Genomic DNA, 19,096 nt, shown 5'->3' with positions numbered 1-19,096 from the left:
TTGTAGCACATATTTTTCCGTATAGATAAAAAGCAAGGTTAAATTCATATTTAACCTTGCTTTTAATATAGGAATTAAAATAGGAACCATCTGATTTTGTATCCGGACAGAGCATTTTGCTATGGAAATATAACTACATATTATAAAAAAATCTAAGAAGGATAAATCATTTTGGTTTGTCTGTGGTTTTGAAACAACTCTTAACAAAGTTTACCCTTTAAATGGGTACACAAGTAAATGATATACAATGAAAATCAACTCGTTACGAAAGAACTAAGCATGAATATGTATTGATTTAATAATTGTGTTCGTTCATTTTCGTTTTCCAATTTATTGTGACTGATTATATGATACAATTTCAATTTTAGGGAAATACAAATCACAAATCTGTCAATTCTGTATTCAGAAACTGTCAGAACAAAACAAACAATTTCGTCTATGGCAAATAATGGCCTATGGCTACGGTAATTGTTAATTTATTGTTTCTTTTGTGTATTTATTCGTAAATAAACACACAAACTATACTTTATCGATAGGCAGCAGTATAATTAAGATACACATTAATGAAGGACACACATTATTTTATTGTGAAACTCGTAAATTGCTTATAACAAAGATGAATATAAACGTCAATGTTTACGAGGTGCCTGTGGTCAGTGCAGTTATTATGCACCAACAGCCGCCTCAGGAGATGCAGAATCACAACGTCCCGCAGCCGCAACCTCCAGTGAACACGCAAGAACCAGAACCACCACACTTAGTCGAACGAAAACCCAAAATCGAGAAGAAAAAGAAAGAGGCGATAGAGGGACAAGCACGAGAGATTATTTTTAAGGTAATAAAGTTCTTTGAAAGCGAAAAACAGAATAGAGGCTATGCTTACCCAGTAGAAAACGTCGTTAAAAGAGCGTGTGCAGCCACAGGTTTGTCAGAAAGCACGATAAAACGCATCAAAAGGGATGGTTTACGCGCGGAAGCAACACAGACAAAAATCGCGGGACCTAAGAAAAAACGCGTAAGAAAAACGAAAGTACAGCTAGACTACTTCCAACTGTGCGCTTTAAGAGGCATAGTCAACAGCTACTCAGTCAGAAAAGAGGTTCCAACGCTTGGAAAAATTTTAACAGCCGCGAAACATGAATTGAACTACAGAGGCGGTAAAGAGTCATTAAGACTAATACTGTTGAATAAACTTGGTATTAAGTTTAAGAAGTGTGAGAAGAAGAATAAAAAGCCTCCAGAACAGCCGCCGCAGCCCCCTCCACAGCCGCCGATGCAGAATATAATGCAACAACACCAGCAGATGCAGCAAGTAATGAAGCCAGTTGAAAATCAATGCGTCTACACAACAATGATGCCACATGTACCTCCAGTTTCATATTAGGAAGCAAAATCAAAGATCATACAGTTTTTTTTTGTTGGAATTTGAACTATAGGTTCTATAATACTGGCCGTTAACAAATCAAGGAGGAACTGACAATAGAGGTTTGTTGCTGAGAATTGCAATTGCCAACTGTACTGCTCAGCTGCACTGGTTTGTATGTATTTTACATTAAACTGTTTTTGATTGAAACTGCAGCAGCACCTGCAGTTGCCCTCAAATGTCGATTTCATGCAGGCTCTGCCTTTGTGGTGGGCAGTTGCAATCAACAGCTCATTTGAAAACATTTCTTTAATAAAATCTGAATATTATACTGCCACAGGTCAAATTAATATGGTGCTGGCACTATTATGCATATATTTTCTATAAAAAAATCAACATCAATCTTTTTTTTTTTTTGTAAAAATCAAATCTTATTGGAATCGAACAATGGAAAAATTGAAACAGTAGATCCTTCATTCTAAATTTAAAATAAAAATTACAAAATAATTTAAAAACACATGCAATTTTGATATAATGAGTTGATTATTAATGTTTCAACTGCCATTTTTCTGGTATACAGTTCAGTTCCAAGTATACTTCATTTACATAGGCACTTATCTAAAGACAATCTTGATATGAATTTTTATTTAAAAACTCACTTTAAAAGTAAAATGCAGCTGAAATTCAATTCAAATTCAATAACAACAGTAACTTTATCAATTGAATCATTATTTTAAACAGTAGTTTATTTGTTTAACATGTATTCGTTACAGGTAGTCAGAAGCCAGTAAGTCTGACACCAGTCTAACCAAGGGGTATTGGGTTGCCTAAGTAACTGGGTTGAGGGGGTCAGATAGGGCAGTCGCTCCTTTTAAAACACTAGTACACAGCTACATCCGGTTAGACTGGAAGCCGACCCCAACATAGTTGGGAAAAAGGCTCAGAGGATGATGTATTTGTGTAAAAAGTCCTATCAAGATTGTTTACCTTTATTTAAGTGCCTGCTCCAATAGAGTATTAATATGTAAATTAAATATAGAGAAGAAGTGTCTTTTTAATGAAGGAAAGAATATTTCAAAACTTAAGAAAGTTTGTTGGGTTAGGTTCCTAGAGACGATAGAAAAAAGTTTATACATAAAGAAGGTTTTAAGCAATAGACTAATGCCCGTTTGCACCAACAATCTCTTAACGTTTCCCTAAGTGTCACTTAGAATAAGGACTCCCCCAATAATAAAGGTTATAAGAGACACTTAAACTTTGGTGAAAACGAAAATCGTATTAAGTGTTCCCTAAATGCTCTCAGGGGATCCCTACATTTAAGTATTTGTTGGTGAAAATGGGCATAAAACAGTGGGTTTGTCAAGCATGCATAATTCCTGAAAAAATATGCATGTCTGACAACCTTGCTATCTCGAAAACAAAATCAAAACGAATATTCTTTTATTTTAAATCTGTACATAGTTAATTATATTGTATTATGATCAATTATTTTAGTTTAAAAAAGCTATGATAGGTATGCTGAAAAAACCCCTTGTATTTTAATAATTTTAAATTATGTCATTCTGTCTCAATACAAATTATGTTGCTGTCTTCAAATTGTAAAAAAAACTGTTAACATCCAATAGTCCCATAGATCTTATGTTCATTTCTTTGTACAAAATGATTAACGGAGATGTCATTACGCAGAATCTCCTAAGAAAGTAGCGCGACAACATGCGGTTGCGAGGGGGACCAGGAACTTTACTAGCTCCGCCATTATACGCCTTCTTTGGAACCGAACATTTTTTGGAACACCGGAAATTGTTGACAGTGCCAGATGTCTGAACTAACGCCCCGTTAGTTCACTCGTAACTAATCGTTTTTGTTATACTCACCGCACTTGTTTAACGTTTGACCTAGAAGAAGGCGCCTGACCTAGGTACCTTTTTTTTAACGACGTCAAAAATCTTCAAATGACCCCTCCCGCTGTGGGTTAGCAGCGGTGAGGGAGTGTCAGACTCTTACTGACTAAACACCGTCGTGTTCCGTCGTAGGCCTTTTATGTACCAGGGCCGCGGTATCTCTTTCGAACAACCCGCAGCCCCGGCAGGCCTTGGCCCTACTGGGCCCCGCTGGGGCGCCTGACCTATCTGCATTATGGCATCTCCGCTCATATTTCCTTACTACGTGATTTGGTATTTAGTTTTTATCTTTCTTTCTCTATCAGTAAAGGACAGCAATAGGTAAATTGGAAACGGAACCGGAAATGTTATATTATATTGTGTACAGTACTTCATCATTATATTAATGAGTATAATTTCTAGTAATAAGATACTGTATCATAAGGCTGAGTATTACATTATTGTATTTTAAATCGAATAAAATGAGAATTAAGTTTTATTATGTTCTTTTATTACTTCTTCCTGCACGTGGATAAAAAGTTGTCTGTATGTTATTCCGACATGTAAAATGTATTTCTGTCAAGTATCATGAAAATCAATCGAGTAGGTTGTTAATACATACATTTGGAACACTTAAGTAATGTGATATAGCATTTTTTGTCTGATCATTAGAGCACCTACAGTAAACCTTGTGTCCAAACTCCAAACTTGCACCCCCGTTGGGGCCAGCTGTCTCAAGCGAGATCTGTAGCTCACTTGATAAGTACCCCCCAGCTTCAAATTGGAGGTTTTAAGTCAGGGCAGATTTTAGGTAGGTCAGATAGGCAGTCGCTCATGTAAAACACTGGTACTCAGCTGCATCCGGTTAGACTGGAAGCCGACCCCAACATAGTTAGGAAAAGGCTCGGGAGATGATGAGATCGGGCCAGATTTTGGTCCAAGATGACCTCGCTTGAACAATATTGGGGTTAAATAAAACAAAATATTAAAAAATAACTGAGTATTTCTTTATTTTCTTAACTACATTAACTACTTAATTGCAGTAGAAATTGTCATCTTATAATTAATGCAACATTCATCGTCTTGCACGCTTCATATCAGACTGATCTGATATTAAGGCTATCACTGGTTACCAATCAGGGGTTCGATTCAGCAAATTTTACTTAAGCGACATACGATTGATATCCAATTAAGATTCAATTGTGATTGAACTGGGGCACGATTCTGCTAATGTTACTTAAGCGATATACGATTGACATTCAACTAAGATTCAATCATGACTCAATTACTATGGAAGCGTATGTGGCATTCCGCAACTTTTTGTTTTAAATAGGTATACGTTTTTGTATGGTCTGCAAATGATTTGCGATTGCAACGATTGGTTTTATATTAGTAGCAGAATTCCCGCTTAGGTTAAAACTGCTATTGAGATTCAATTGATATCCAATTGACACATTACTAAATTAGCAGAATTGAGCCCCTGTAAAACCAAAACTTATAGTTTATCTGTCATAGGTATAAGTTCCTGATAGCCTATCAGAGACTTTATCAGTAATCGGTGTCGGTATCGAAAGCCTATTTAAATAAAAAAATTAAAAGCTTCCACAGGCAATGATTTGATCTTATAAATATTGATCGTGATTCTTTTATACATTAATTTAATACTTAAAGTATTTAAAATTAAATACAAGCACACAAATACAAACTGTAAGCTTATTGCAGTAAAGTTCATTTCAGATTCTATGTTCAGAGTTCAATAAAATATTACATAAATAAAAATCATTAAAAGGTTCTTTCAAAATAATCGTTATGTGAATGTGCAACGCGAAACGTTCAATTTGAAAGAATCCTAATGGCACCACTTTCATACCGGCGGATTTTTCGTACCTACGGTTTTTTTCGAGCGGCGTATAGTTACCGGCACGGATATCGAGCCATGACCTTCACCTGCGCAGAAGCGGTTTATTGGTTTATTGCCTTATGTGTACAGTGCGCAAAGCGATCCCCACTCTTCCGCTGAGAGCCCAATATCCGTGCCGGCGGCTATAAAAACCACCAGGCAGGTGTCGCACGTAAAAAAAAACGAGCGAAAAATCCGCTGGCGTGAAAATGTGGGGTCACAAAAATCTAGAACACCAAAAAATGCATGATGACAAAAAACAAAAATACTTCTTTTCAATACCTACCATTTTAAATAGTACCATCCTACCCACACATACATTCCACACACACACAACCTTACATTTGTTGTCTAAACATAGCTGTAATTTCTTCGACAGTCTTATTCTTAGTTTCGGGAACTTTGAAGAAAATGAACATAATAAATAGTAGTTGTAATACCGCGAAGATTATGAATACGTTGGGTCCTAAGGCCGACTGTGGAAAGAAAAAATAATGTGTTAGAAAAATATTAAAGGGTAACGGTAGTCCCATTTTTACCCTACTCAAGGGGTAACGCGAAAGTTAAGAAAAAGTCATCTGTAGGGTGAGAAGTATGTCTTAAGTAGGGTAAGCGAAAGGGTAATGCTTTGAGTGGGGTAAAAAGGTGTTGAGTCTTCATGAAGGTTGAAAAGAGTGCTTTGAGTAGGGTAAGAAAAATAATATGCCTTGAGTAGAGTAAGAAAAGGGTTATGTCATGAGTAAGATAAGACAAGGGTAACGCCTTGAGTGGGGTAACAAAACGTGAAACTTTACGAGGGTAAAATAAGGTGGCACATCAGTAAATTGGACATCTAGTAAGAATTAAATCGATAAACACAATTATCAAAAAGTAATCAGATGGTGAATTTTGTCAGATGTAGTAATCAGATGTCATAAAAGGGGTCTACTTTGTATAACTTTTTAAATGAAACTAATATACGTAAATATGTTTTGTATACTTACGGAGAGCGGCAAAAAGCTGAGTCCTACAATAAAGTTAGCTGTCCAGTTAACTGTGACGGCTACTGACGTCGCCGCCGGACGCGCCGATTGGTTGAATAGCTCTGTGGAAACATGACAATATAATTAAAGCTTTCAAATTATTACAGGACATGAACCTTCTCCAATCAAGATTTGGTGGATGGTAGTGTAAGTATTATCTGTGTCATCGAAATCATTTTTTGTGCAGAATTTCTTTTCAAGTATCCACTGAAACTTCACGAAATCATATGTAACAGAGATCATTTGGATTAATAATTTTTAAAATAAAATGGTATCTTTTTTGAGATTTTGTAAATAGTTTAAATGGGTTTGTTGAATAGAATTCCAGCGTGCGAGAAAAAACATTTTCTTTTTAGATAGATAGATGGATATACTCTTTTTTAATTTTATGTACCTACACCAATTAAAAACAACAACAAAAAAGAAAAAACCAACCTAAAGATTTTAAAGTCGGTGACACAATGGGCGGTCTTATCGTTAAAAGCGATCTCTTACAGACAACCTTTTACTAACGAAGGATTTAAAAACTCATAAACAATCGTCTTGTCTTCGATTGGGTAAAAACTCACCAGTGACTAAGAACCAGGGAATAGAGCCGGGTCCTACAGCGAACATTACCACGAAGAGGATCACTAGCGCGATGCACAGGTACGATACCCAGGAGATTTGAGCCTGTAAACAAAAGACAAATTATTCAGTAAAGATTTAAATATGGGTAACAGTGGTTTCACACTAGTGGTATTTATATGCTCATGTATTTTTACGGGTAACACTCGGCAAAAAAGATGTCGCCCAGTCTCTATTATCATTGTTTGTACCGGTAGTCGGTAATTGTTCACCAATATTCAACTTCTAGACTCCGGGCTGCTTTGTGAAAGTTTCTTAAAACCCACACAACAATTTCGACCTTAGCAGTTGATTTATGCAACCAAGTTTTAATTATTTGTTTTGAAATAGACAGCTTTTACATCGGCGATTTTTTGTCGCTCGAAGCAAAACCAAGCACTTATGCGGCACATCAGGTGCGGGAAAAAAGTATATCGGTAGTTTTTAATCATTTAGGTACCTACTGTCGCTCATACAAACCTGTACGATCCCAGTGGTATCACTCGGAAAATACGCTCGTGAGAAAACTCTGCAACTTCAATTAACCGATCCTCAATATATGCATACTTACATAAATATTAGCGACACAGAGCCCGACGGTGCACACAAACATGCCCGCGAAGCCTGACAGCAGCAACGTCTTGCGTCCCGCCACCTCCACCAGCACGAGACTTATTACTGTCATTACTACGTTCATGGCGCCCATTCCTGGAAGAAAAAGAAAAAGTTAGGTCTTGGTTTACTGACAAATAAGCTATTTTACAGTGTATTTTGACGTTCAATTTTCAAAATAAACTGTTGTTTTCAGAAAAACGGATGTTTAAGTCGTCGGTAAAATAAATTAGTATTTTATTGAAAATGTGTGGTTCCGACTGAACGTTGTTATTGTTGTTGTGAAAATAATATAGCTCCTATGTTTGTCTGTAGCAGAAAAGTTAATCAGGACTCGTGTGTTGATGCCTGGTAGCTACAGTCCTTATTCTCAGATCATATTCAATCTAGTTTGACACGAAGTTTTGTTTGTGTGTTTAACTTCCGCAAATATAAAGTTTTGTTTAAAGACTTTCACACAAAAATGATTCACTTTGGGATGAAACTTCGTATGGATATTGTTAGTAACTTTGACTTACTTTTTACACCAATTACGTATAAAACATTACCCTACTTTTCAGTCGGGTAAAAATAACTTACCCAGCGTAGCATACTGTGCTTGAGCAGTAGTCAACTGCACTTTATAGAAGATAGTCGTAGAGTAGAAGATGACAGCGTTAATGCCTGACAACTGTTGAGCTATCATGATCACCATGAGGAGAGCTTTGGGAAAAGGCTAGGCAAATCATAGCTTAGTTGCAGAGATCAGAGTCGCTCCATGTGGCACGCTGGTACTCAGCTGCATCCAGTTAGACTGGAAGTCGACCCGAACAAAGTTGGGAAAAGGCTAAGCAGATGATGACTTATTTGTGAAGATCATATAGGCAGTCGCCCCTTGTGGCACACCGGTACTCAGCTGCATCCAGTTAGACTGGAAGATGACCCCAACATAGTTGGGAAATGGCTCGGGAGATGATGACTTAGTTGATTAGTTGTCCCCAACATAGTTGGGATAGGCAGATGATGAATTAGTTGTAATATAAAACTTACCCAGCGTAGCATACTGTGCTTGAGCAGTAGTCAACTGCACTTTATAGAAGATAGTTGTAGAGTAGAAGATGACAGCGTTAATGCCTGATAGCTGTTGAGCTATCATGATCACCATGGAAATGAGGAGAGGTTGTCGAAGCTGTCGGTTGCCGAATAGCTCGCGTAGTGTGACCTTCTTGGAGATTTTGTTTTTTTCTGCTTCCTGGGGGGAGGGATGAATTATTATTATATGCTTTGAAGTTTGATGAATTGTAAGAGGGTTGTTATAAAATTATTATATTATTATTTTTATTATATCTAAACTGTAGTGTCCCACTGCTGGGCAAAGGCCTCCCCATCTCGCTTCCACCCTTCCCGATTTTTCGACCGTGTCCACCAATCCGGACGATGTTATAAAATTGTTTTGTTTAATTTCTTATCATATTCAACAGGTGTATATTTGTTAATATACACATATTTATATAAATAAACATCTAAAAAAAATTGTTCTTTGGGGTAAAAAAAAACGAGGGTAAAATTAAGAATGTAAGATAAAATTATGGCCGTCCCCAATATTTTCTGTTGTTTTGCTTACTAGAGGTAGAAATGTGACATACCTTGTATATGGGGAAAATGTCAAAATTCCATCTCTGGCACGGCCATAAGAAGAATAAATTATTTCTAAAAGTTTATTATTTTCGGGGGCTCGTGGCTGCGTAACTGCTGTACATAGCTTAGTTACCCTTGCTTTTTTTACCGCAAACAATGTCTCGTGGCTAAGTTACCCTTACTGGTTCTATCTTTTACCCACCTGATGCATTTCTTCCATCTCGCCATGGACAGATACGTCACCCCTTAGCCAATTGAGAGCTGAAACAAACATAATTTGAGTATTACTTATTTAAAAACACAAGAAAAATAAGTAACTTCTAGACTTTGTAGGAGGTAAGGTAACAACTAAATAATAAGGCCGCGTCCCCATCAAGCACGGCACGGCGCCGTCACCGTCAGTCAATATTTCGCTGTTGATGCGCTCGCACGAATGGGTAATGGATGGCGCACCGTTGGCGGCACCGTGCTGCGGCGCGGCGCCGTGCCGTGGCCCGGCGACGGCGTCGTGACGTTGTACGGTGACGGCGCCGCGCCGAGCTTGATGGGGACGCAGCCTTAGGTATATAACGCTGAATGAAAACTGAATGGAAACCGACAAAAAAAAAAATGAATTTTAAGATGATATTAGGCGTAAAGTTTTGTCAATGGAGGGCCTAAATGTACTTAAAAAGTATGTTTGTAGTCGTAAAGAGTAACATGAATATGTATAAGTTGTATGACATGTATATATACATATAAAGATAAAGTTAATAAAATATGGTACTTTTTGGCAGTAGGGTAAAAAAAACACTCACGTCAATTTTATACCGCCCTCACTTTACTCTAGAAAATTCTAGAACCCTCTCACTCAGACGTGACTAGCAGCCACGGCCAGCGCTCAGACGTGCCTAACGCTGATTGTAGGCCGAGCACTTGTACACTTGGACACACAGACAGACACACTCACCTCTCTGCGCGTGCAACTCCTGTCCCTTATTGAGCAGCAGGTACTTGGGCGACTCGACACACAGAGGCAGCGTGGCCGCCTGTATGAGTGCGGGCGCAGCGCTCACCGCTAGCAGCCACGGCCAGCGCTCAGACGTGCCTAACGCTGATTGTAGGCCGAGCACTTGGGAGAGGAGGATCGTCATTGTTATTACTAGTTGGTATACTGTTCCTATCTGGAAAGAAAAGTTGATGATGAGACTCGGAAAATATTGGACAGTATATAAGAGAGCATATGGGGTAAGTACATCAGGGGAGTATATAAGGGAGTATATGGGGAGAATACATAAAGGAGTATATGAGGACAGTACATAAGGGAGTATATACGAACAGTACATAAGGGAGTATATAGGACAGTACATAAGGGAGTATATAGGACAGTACATAAGGGAGTATATAGAACAGTACATAAGGGAGTATATAGGACAGTACATAAGGGAGTATATAGGACAGTACATAAGGGAGTATATAGGACAGTACATAAGGGAGTATATGGGGACAAACTAGCCCATTTGCACTAGAGAGCCTGGTGCTTTTATATCAGGCCACCACAACTTTAAGGTAGTTCCTAGATATAAATAATATCAAAACTCACCGATCCTCTTAACGAAACGGGTGATATTTCAGCGAGATACAGTGGTGCTAAGCCGGCGTTCAACCCGCTGTTTACACCTATTAACAACCTGAAACAATGTGTGTTTGTGTAATGGGAGACGAAATGAGAACCCGTGGTTCCGTGTCGAGGGAGCTGGCGTGGTTTGTTAATGGTGGATTCCTATATCGTATCTGTCAGTTGATTTGCTTGCTGGAGATAGTTAATGGGGGTATTTCAAAATGTGGAAAAACAACAAACGGATAGGTTATTGAAATCCGTAGTAAATGGGTAACAAAAAGAGTGACTGAGTAACAGCCGCACGCATAGATCGATCATGATGCAAAACTTGGTACGATCAGTCCGTGACCATCTGTTATGGCGAGTTCCTCCGTGTTTCGGAAGGCATGTAAAATTCGTGGGCTGTCATTCGAACATCTTTGGCAGTCGTTACGGATAGTCAGAATCCAGAGAATCTGACACCAGTCTGTTACCACAATGTGTAAGCGGGTTACCAATTGTCCGATCAGATAATCGGTTGCTTCTCTAGCTAAGACTGAAATCCGGTCAGATGATAACTTCATCATCATCCTCCGAGCCTTTTTTCCCAATCATGTCGGAATAGGCTTCCAGTCTAGCCGGATTCAGCTGAGTACCAGTGCTTTACAAGAAGCGACTGCCTATCTGACCTCCTCAACCCAGTTACCCGGGCAACCCTACCTATACCCCTTGGTTAGACTGGTGTCAGACTTACTGGCTTTTGACTACCCGTAACGACTGCCAAGGATGTTCAATGACAGCCGGGACCTACAGTTTAACGTGCCGTCCGAAACACAGGCATTGGTGTCTAAGATATACTTAGAAAGTACATACAAACTTAGAAAAGTTGATTGGTACTTGCCAGATGATAACTTACCTTCCTAAAATGAGCATCTCAGCAGAATTTGCCAGTTTTGCAGTGCTCTGGAGTCCCACCGCAATGAAGACCAGAACATTATTTATTAGCAGACCACCTTTTCTGCCAAACCTGTAACATTACAAAAGTATTTTATAGTTCTCTACTACTACGTATAGCCAAGGAGATTCTACTAAGGAATTGACGCTGGATTGGACGTGTTTCGAAGAGACCAGATAACTAAGCAAGGTCTTGGACGTGGCAAAGCGTATTTGGAAGATGTCCAGGTCGAAAAGGAGACTGCCTTAACTGGTTTCGGCTAAGACATCGAACTTGCTACTCAAGATCCGAAAGAAATAAGAATGGAAAAGCTTTCTGATAACCCTATAATACCTGAGGGTGTCATTCTTGTCTAGAAGTAAGCTATTCGACCTACTTATTTTAAGTGCACATAGAGCTTCATACCAACTTTATTCTATGCGCAGATAGCATCTGACTTTTCATAAAGAGCTGTAGTGATGATGTTGTCCTCCTAGCTGATTATCGGCCATGGAAACTGTTCTCATATAAGGAGATTAGTCAGTTGCACGAGACATATTATAGTGCACAAGTATTTGCGCAGACACATGTGCACTCACTATTCCTTCACTCTCATAGCCCGATGGGACGGCAATCCGACACCACCGGAGAGAGACCATTCGCAGGACCGACATTAACGTGCTCTCCGATGCACGGGTGAATCAATCACCAACTTCCAGGACCTGCGGTAAAGAAGACTTGACCCACCTGTCAGCCACGACGCCAGTAATAATCCCCCCGATCATCCCTCCTACACAGTATATAGCGACGGCTATAGACATCGCGGTCGTCACTTTAGGGTCGTCCATGGCTGATATTGTAACGTTGGTGCCGGTTAGAACTTCCTTTTGGAGCCAGTCGGATATAATCTGGAAAAGAGGATTGGGAGTATGTTAGAATGTGTCTCGTTTAGATTTTTTTATGAATAGAGAAAAATAACGCCTCTGTAGGTGTTAAGTCAGAACATGAGCACAATGATTTTGACGAGGAACAGCGCTTTCACACTGACGGAAAACGCTGGGCTCGTATGAGAGCGTTACCTCCCACTCAAAATGTGTTCTGCGTACCTATGTGCTCGGTTTTTTGCTACGTGCGGAAAAACTACTAGTGTAAAAGCGCTGCAACGAGTCTGAACTTGAGTCAAATTCCAACTCACGATAGATGCCGCAATTGGAAGGGTCCTCCTATAAAATTTATAACGATTGCACGAACTGACAGAGTCAGACACTAAGATAATTTACCAAATTACCATTATAGAAACCTTATAAAAAAGTTGTCAATTTTTCTTTCTATGTGTACCTACTGATGTGTACTATGTGTGTGTAGTGTAGGTAATGTATATCTGTGTGTCAATAAATAAGTTTTCTTGCTTTCTTTCTTTCATATATATATTCATATATATTTTCATTTCATTTTCTTGTCATTTATTTATTTTCAAACATATATTTTACATTTTTAAATATTAAATATAAAAATAAAAACATTTAAAAATATAAAGGGGGTATATCATTTCATTTTATTATTACATTACATTATATTTTTATTTCATATATAATATATTCTTATAACATAAATACTGTCTGGCGGGTTTGAGTATTTTTGAATGGCCTACGCAAATGTTCTGCAGATCTGGTATCGTCGTGTGACAGGTCGTTGAGCTCCCTATGGTTGAGCTACACGACGACTGATGCATGCGTGCCGTCTCTTGGGACTGGTCAGCTCCAGCCTGATGTGGCTCTTTCCTCAAAAGGCCATTCCAGACCGCGTACATGGTGACACTCACACCTAATATTATTTGATTTATAACATGTTTGAACTTTAAAAGAGACTATGACCCTTGAGTTTGTTTCGGCATTTCTTCTCAGGGATCAGTCATTAGGAAATGCCGACCTCAGCGTTCTTAAAAATGACGTGTAAAAGTGATTTTATGTCCAACTTGCAAAATAAACGATTTCATTTCATTTCATTTCAATTGTCGTAACTAAAGCCGCTCCTTCGTCTAAGATCTTTAAATACTTACAGCTTGTGGTGCATTCAAGACTCCAGTGTTGTATCCATGCTGGAAGGCAGACCAGCATGCTGATGATATCACGGCAAACGCGAGCCGAAGGTTCATGCCCTGTTGAAAAAATAGGTAACAATTAGACGGTTTATGAAAAGAATATCTATCGAATGCTGTGTATTTAAGATAGTACGTACTTATGTTGAAATAGTTGCTTGTCTCTACATGAGGGCTATGGGTAACTCCTCAAAGAGATGTCAGCAACCCCAGCGGGGCCCAGCAGGGCCAAGGCCTGCCGGGGCTGCGGGTTGTTCGAAAGAGATACCGCGGCCCTGGTACATAAAAGGCCCATGACGGAACACGACGGTTTTTAGTCAGTAAGAGTCTGACACTCCCTCTCCGCTGCTAACCCACAGCGGAAGGGGTCATTTGATGATTTTTGACGTCGTTAAAAAAAAAAAAAAAAGGGCTATGGGTAACTTTGTAATCCGTGCGTTTAGATAAAAAGTATTTTTTTAAAGATTCCTCTGCTAAAGGAAAAGTACAGTATCCACTAAGATTACGCTGTGACTACAGAATAAAATAAATGGGTAAGTATTTAAGGGGAGCTTACAAAGCTTCAAAACCCTTCGTGCGCAAATCTTTGCCAGTTTTCGTAATATCCTCAAATACAAGATCACACTTGTTAGAATTAGAGTACCCGCTCACTGCACAGTAAACAGTCGGCCGACAGTTGACCCGATGGTTGGGAAAGTTTTCAGGCGGTCTTATAGCCGAAATACCTGATCTTTGTACTGCGTACTACGAGCTTCATACTGTAATCATCATCCTCCGAGCCTTTTTCCCAACTATGTTGGGGTCGGCTTCCAGTCTAGTTGCCTGAGCTGAGTACCAGTGCTTTACAAGGAGCGACTGCCCTATCTGACCCCCTCAACCCAGTTACCCAGGCAACCCGATACCTTTTGGTTAGACTGGTGTCAGACTTACTGGCTTCTGTCTCTGACTACCCGTAACGACTGCTAAGGATGTTCAATACTGATTAATGAATAAACTGTCGGTATGGCTATATTGTGCGGGAACTTGAAAAGGGAAGATCGCTCTTAGAATTAGGTCAGGCACATACAGCTCAACATTACTCAATAGTGCAAATTCCGTAACTACGATCTTACCGAAAGATCGAAACCAAAATACTCTACAACCATGCAATATAGACTTATTTATTTATAGAAACGGCGTTACGGAAACAAATGTTTACATTTCCGCAGATTTGTGGGAAACTAATAAATGTTTTAAAGTTATATATTAACTGACAATGATTTTGTTTAACAGTTTTATGTGGTTTCGAAGCCAAGACGAATAAATTCATCTTTCTTCTCTTCATTGGGGGATTGCAATATCTCAGCAAGTCAGGTGAATTGTACGAATTCCAGTGGGATAAAGGATGAAATCATCAATCTCGTTTTGATGGTCGAATTTGGATATATCCCACGGTTATTTCACACCAACTGTTTTAGCGCGGTATCACCCGTGTTTCGTGGGAACTACTGCCCGTTTCTGGATAAAATATAGCCTATGTTACTTGGGAAGAGTGTACCTAGCTGTATACTTTCGGAGCCCTCAGGGTATAAACAAACAAAAACACGTTTCCTCTTTATTACATTACTTATAAACGTGAATTAAATATAAGTAATACTTAAGGGCTGTTTAAGAAAATTCTTACTTATAAACGTTGCTTAAGCATGTCTTTGGTCTTAACTAACATTTAATCACTACTTAAGACTTTAAGTAGTGATTAGTTAAAATGTTGTCAGATAGGCAGTCGCTTCTTGTAAAGCACTGGTACTCAGCTGAATCCGGTTAGACTGGAAGCCGATCCCAACATGATTGGGAAAAGGCTCGGAGGATGGATGATAGTTAAAATGTTGCTTAGAAGGTGATTAGAGATTTTATAAGTAACGGGGCTAAGTCTAGATATGTTTATTTGAATGCGCTCAGGAACTAAACCGATTCGGATAAAATCTTTCAGTATTGGATAGTTCATTTATCGCGGAAGGCTAAAGGCAAGATTTAATACGGGTGCTTACAGTAGTACCCACGGGGCACGGGAGAAATCGCTGGCGGAAGCTAGTCTGCGATATCGAATCGGTATTAAGCCAGCGGTAGGTTTTGATTAAGCGATTATGATTCCGACTTTTCCTGTTGACATAATTTTTCGGAAGGAAAATACATATTGTACCTACTTAAGTAGGTAAATTGTTCCTTCCGTTGTTAGGTCGAAAATGTTCTATAGTCGTTTTAGTTTGAAAACAGTACTTAAAAAAAACTGACGTTTATGTCAGTCGGTGAACTTGATCCTTTTCGGTGCATCCTACATGACCGATCTTTAAGTGTTTCTTTTAAAGTGTTTCTTTTCTAAAGAAGATCGCTTCGAATCTTTTCGCATCACGTTCGCTTTGATTTGCTCACGTAGGACGCTCCCTCAAATCATTGCCGAAAGCTCCAATTTACTGACTACTACTATGACGGTCCACAACATATTTTTTCATGGTTGGCCGAATTTAAGAGGTCATTCGACTGAATGCATTTTGGAGCGAAACTGGTTTTGGTTTTTTACTTTTTTCAATAAGTAGTTCAAGCACAGATTACATCAACATTCCGTCATGGTTCCTTTGAAAAGAGGTTTTTTATTGTTACACCAATGAGGCTGTATGTTCGCTAGGATGACTCAGAAACTGGTTCTAACCGTTGGTGTTAGTATGAAAAAAAGTTCTTAACGGTCTTGAGGATTTTGCATATTATTCCGATATGACTTGATAGATTATATTTTTACATCACGAGGAGTTAGTGGCTAAGCAACAGCAGCACTCATCGTTCATTAGGTTAAGCAACGCATATCGTGATCGGTTTGTGGATGGGTGAACATCTTGTCATGACGAGTTCCTCAGTGTAGTAAGCACGATAAATTGGTGAGTCCCAACTGTAATTTTAACATCTTTGGTAGTCGATACGAATAGTCAAAAGCTATGTGTTGCTGAATCGGATCGGAATAGTATCGGATTACTCAGGTATCTGGGTTAAGGAGGACAGATAAGCAGTCGCTCCATGTGGCACACTGGTTCTCAGCTGTATCTGGTTAGACTGGAAGCCGACCCCTACATACTACATAGTTTGGGAATAGGCTTGGCCAAGGTCATGTGGCATGTGAGCATGTAGGTATGGGCTTGCAAAATATGACATCTTACAGCGTGTTCTTAACTTGAAGATGTCATAGTCTAAATAGGTGCCTAAAGGCCACTCAAAATGTTCCTAACTTTATAATTCATGAGATAAGAAACTCCATAATAATGCAAATTGTTAGTCAGTATCGATTTGAATTGCAAAGTCATTTTGTCCTCAAGGTTGTTTAAAAAACTAAATCAAGCAAAGTGTAAAATACTCGCGAGTGAGGGTTCCGTAGGTACTATAGCGAATTTTTCTACGTACGTCTTCTTTATTTAAGCATATTTGGCTGAAAATCTGCACTTCTTGAACGTCAAAAAAATACAAACGACCGCCCCCAAAACACCCACCCTTCACCACTTCCTATACCTACCTTTTTGCTGGGAAGAAGAAGTGGCGCAACAAACTCCCCAGCAACACATGTCTGTCTGTTTTGTTTGAAGAACCTTTGCTTATACACTTTTAGACTTTATCCAGTCAGCCAAGGCTTTCCCCATCTATGAGTTCGGCTTCAATTCTGTCAAAATGCAGCTAAGTTTAAAATGCGAGATGTTTAAAAACTTCTCCGCTCTACTCCACTTGGATGGGGACCGGTATTGCAGTTTTTCTTATAAGGTACCCTATTTAGGGCTGCGGGTTGTTCGAAAGAGATACCGCGGCCCTGGTACATAAAAGGCCTAGGACGGAACACGACGGTTTCAGTCAGTAAGAGTCTGACACTCCCTCACCGCCATGGGCGTAGCCAGCTTTGGGCTCAGGGTGGGGCAGCAGTCAACCTATCCCCGGGGGAGGGCGGGGGCACTCCGATTTTTTGTATCTTGAGCCGTTAATCTCAAACTTGTTAATCTCTTAATTTGAGAGGTTTACCTCTATTTTTTCAGGTACAGAAAATAATCAATCACACACACGACAAAAGCTAAAAGTAAGGGCATATAGATTCTGAATACGCGAGCGAAGCGAGCGCGAAATTTTTATCGGAGTTAAACCAAATATTACGTAAAATTTAGCCCAAACGTACTTACTTTTTGTTTGTTGACAATTATGCAAAAATAAGAGCATGTAGTTTCTAAATACGCGAGCGAAGCGAGCGCGAAATTTTTATCGGACTTCAACCAAATATTACGTAAAATTTAGCCCAAACGTACTTAAATTTTGTTTGTTGACGAATGCAAAAAAAGGGCATATAGTTTCTGAACACGCGAGCGAAGCGAGCGTGAAATTTTTATCGGACTTAAACCAAATATTACGTAAAATTTAGCCCAAACGTACTTAAATTTTGTTTGTTGACAAATGCAAAAAAAGGGCATATAGTTTCTGAATACGCCAGCGAAGCGAGCGTGAAATTTTTATCGGACTTTTTTTTTAAGACACAAAACCCAAAACTACGTAAAATGTCACACAAATATACATTTTCATGAATGAGGGGACTAGGTACGACACACCCGATTTACGTCCCTACGAAAACCCCCTCGCCCGCATAGATAAGTCGATAAAAATAAAGTTAGATAACGTATAGCAACGTCGCGCAGTTAAGCTTCGCGGACCACTCGGAATGCCTCCAGGGACCAACAGTGGTCCACGGACCACCTGTTAAGAACCACTGTGCTAAACGATCGTTCTATTGGACAGGTCGTACATGGCTGGGCAAGCAAAATAGCGAGCGCGGTTTTTACACTAGGATAAAATTGCATTTCCGAAATTTTGATCACATCTACCAGTTCCATCTCCTTCAATGCATTATTTTTTGCATTAGATGGACGGCTCGGCTCGCTACGCCACATAGCACCTATTCCTTTAGGGAATACGGCTCGCTTTCAAATGACGCGCGCACCGCGCACGTTCGGGAACTCGAGCGTGCATTTTGTTTCGATCGCGCTCTTTCCAAAGTCGACAATTTTTTTGTGCAATAACTTACGGATAGTACATAATATGTACTATCATGTTGAATATATTATGTTGTTGATGTTGTTAGTTAGAGTTAGTAAAAAAAGCTTGTTTATTCAGACACCTTATAGGTCAGAGCCAGGGCCCAGGGTGGGGCAAGTGCCCCAGCTTGCCCCAGTGTGGCTACGCCCATGCTCACCGCTGCTAACCCACAGCGGGAGGGGTCATTTGATGATTTTTGACGTCGGAAAAAAAAAAGGTATCCTATTTAAACAACTTCGTATATCACTATAGCAGTCATTGTCAAAGTTGATTCGAACTTGAAAAAAACTACTTTCATAGTGGCTTAGCAACCGTTCTCCAGCCTCTGCACTTGGGAGGATTTAAATTTAAAACTGGTGTCTTGAGAATCCGATATTTCCTTTGTAGTGGCCAAGCT

General features: G+C 39.3%; 2 protein-coding genes across 2 annotated transcripts in view; one reads left to right on the top strand and one right to left on the bottom strand.

Moving 5' to 3' along the window:
• Positions 1–417: 417 nt before the first annotated feature.
• LOC124644691 lies at positions 418–2,116 on the top strand. Its single transcript, XM_047184201.1, has one exon. The coding sequence runs from the start codon at positions 617–619 to the stop codon at positions 1,382–1,384; it is 768 nt and encodes a 255-aa protein (XP_047040157.1). The 5' UTR covers positions 418–616; the 3' UTR covers positions 1,385–2,116.
• A 2,112-nt stretch (positions 2,117–4,228) lies between these two features.
• The window catches only part of LOC124644558 (solute carrier family 2, facilitated glucose transporter member 1-like), a 36,336-nt gene continuing 21,468 nt past the window's right edge, over positions 4,229–19,096 (bottom strand). Inside the window, exons 2-12 of the mRNA XM_047184005.1 lie at positions 13,573–13,671; positions 12,261–12,421; positions 11,496–11,606; positions 10,583–10,670; positions 9,950–10,163; positions 9,203–9,261; positions 8,413–8,614; positions 7,343–7,479; positions 6,735–6,837; positions 6,127–6,227; positions 4,229–5,619 (exon numbers count right to left, since the gene is read on the bottom strand). Of these exons, the coding sequence (XP_047039961.1) occupies positions 5,482–5,619; positions 6,127–6,227; positions 6,735–6,837; positions 7,343–7,479; positions 8,413–8,614; positions 9,203–9,261; positions 9,950–10,163; positions 10,583–10,670; positions 11,496–11,606; positions 12,261–12,421; positions 13,573–13,671 (1,413 nt within the window). The 3' untranslated portion in view covers positions 4,229–5,481. The remainder of the gene's footprint in view (positions 5,620–6,126; positions 6,228–6,734; positions 6,838–7,342; positions 7,480–8,412; positions 8,615–9,202; positions 9,262–9,949; positions 10,164–10,582; positions 10,671–11,495; positions 11,607–12,260; positions 12,422–13,572; positions 13,672–19,096) is intronic.

This window comes from Helicoverpa zea, chromosome 30, assembly GCF_022581195.2.
Source record: "Helicoverpa zea isolate HzStark_Cry1AcR chromosome 30, ilHelZeax1.1, whole genome shotgun sequence".
NCBI lineage: Eukaryota > Metazoa > Arthropoda > Insecta > Lepidoptera > Noctuidae > Helicoverpa > Helicoverpa zea.
This window is presented reverse-complemented; position numbering and strand designations above follow the sequence as displayed.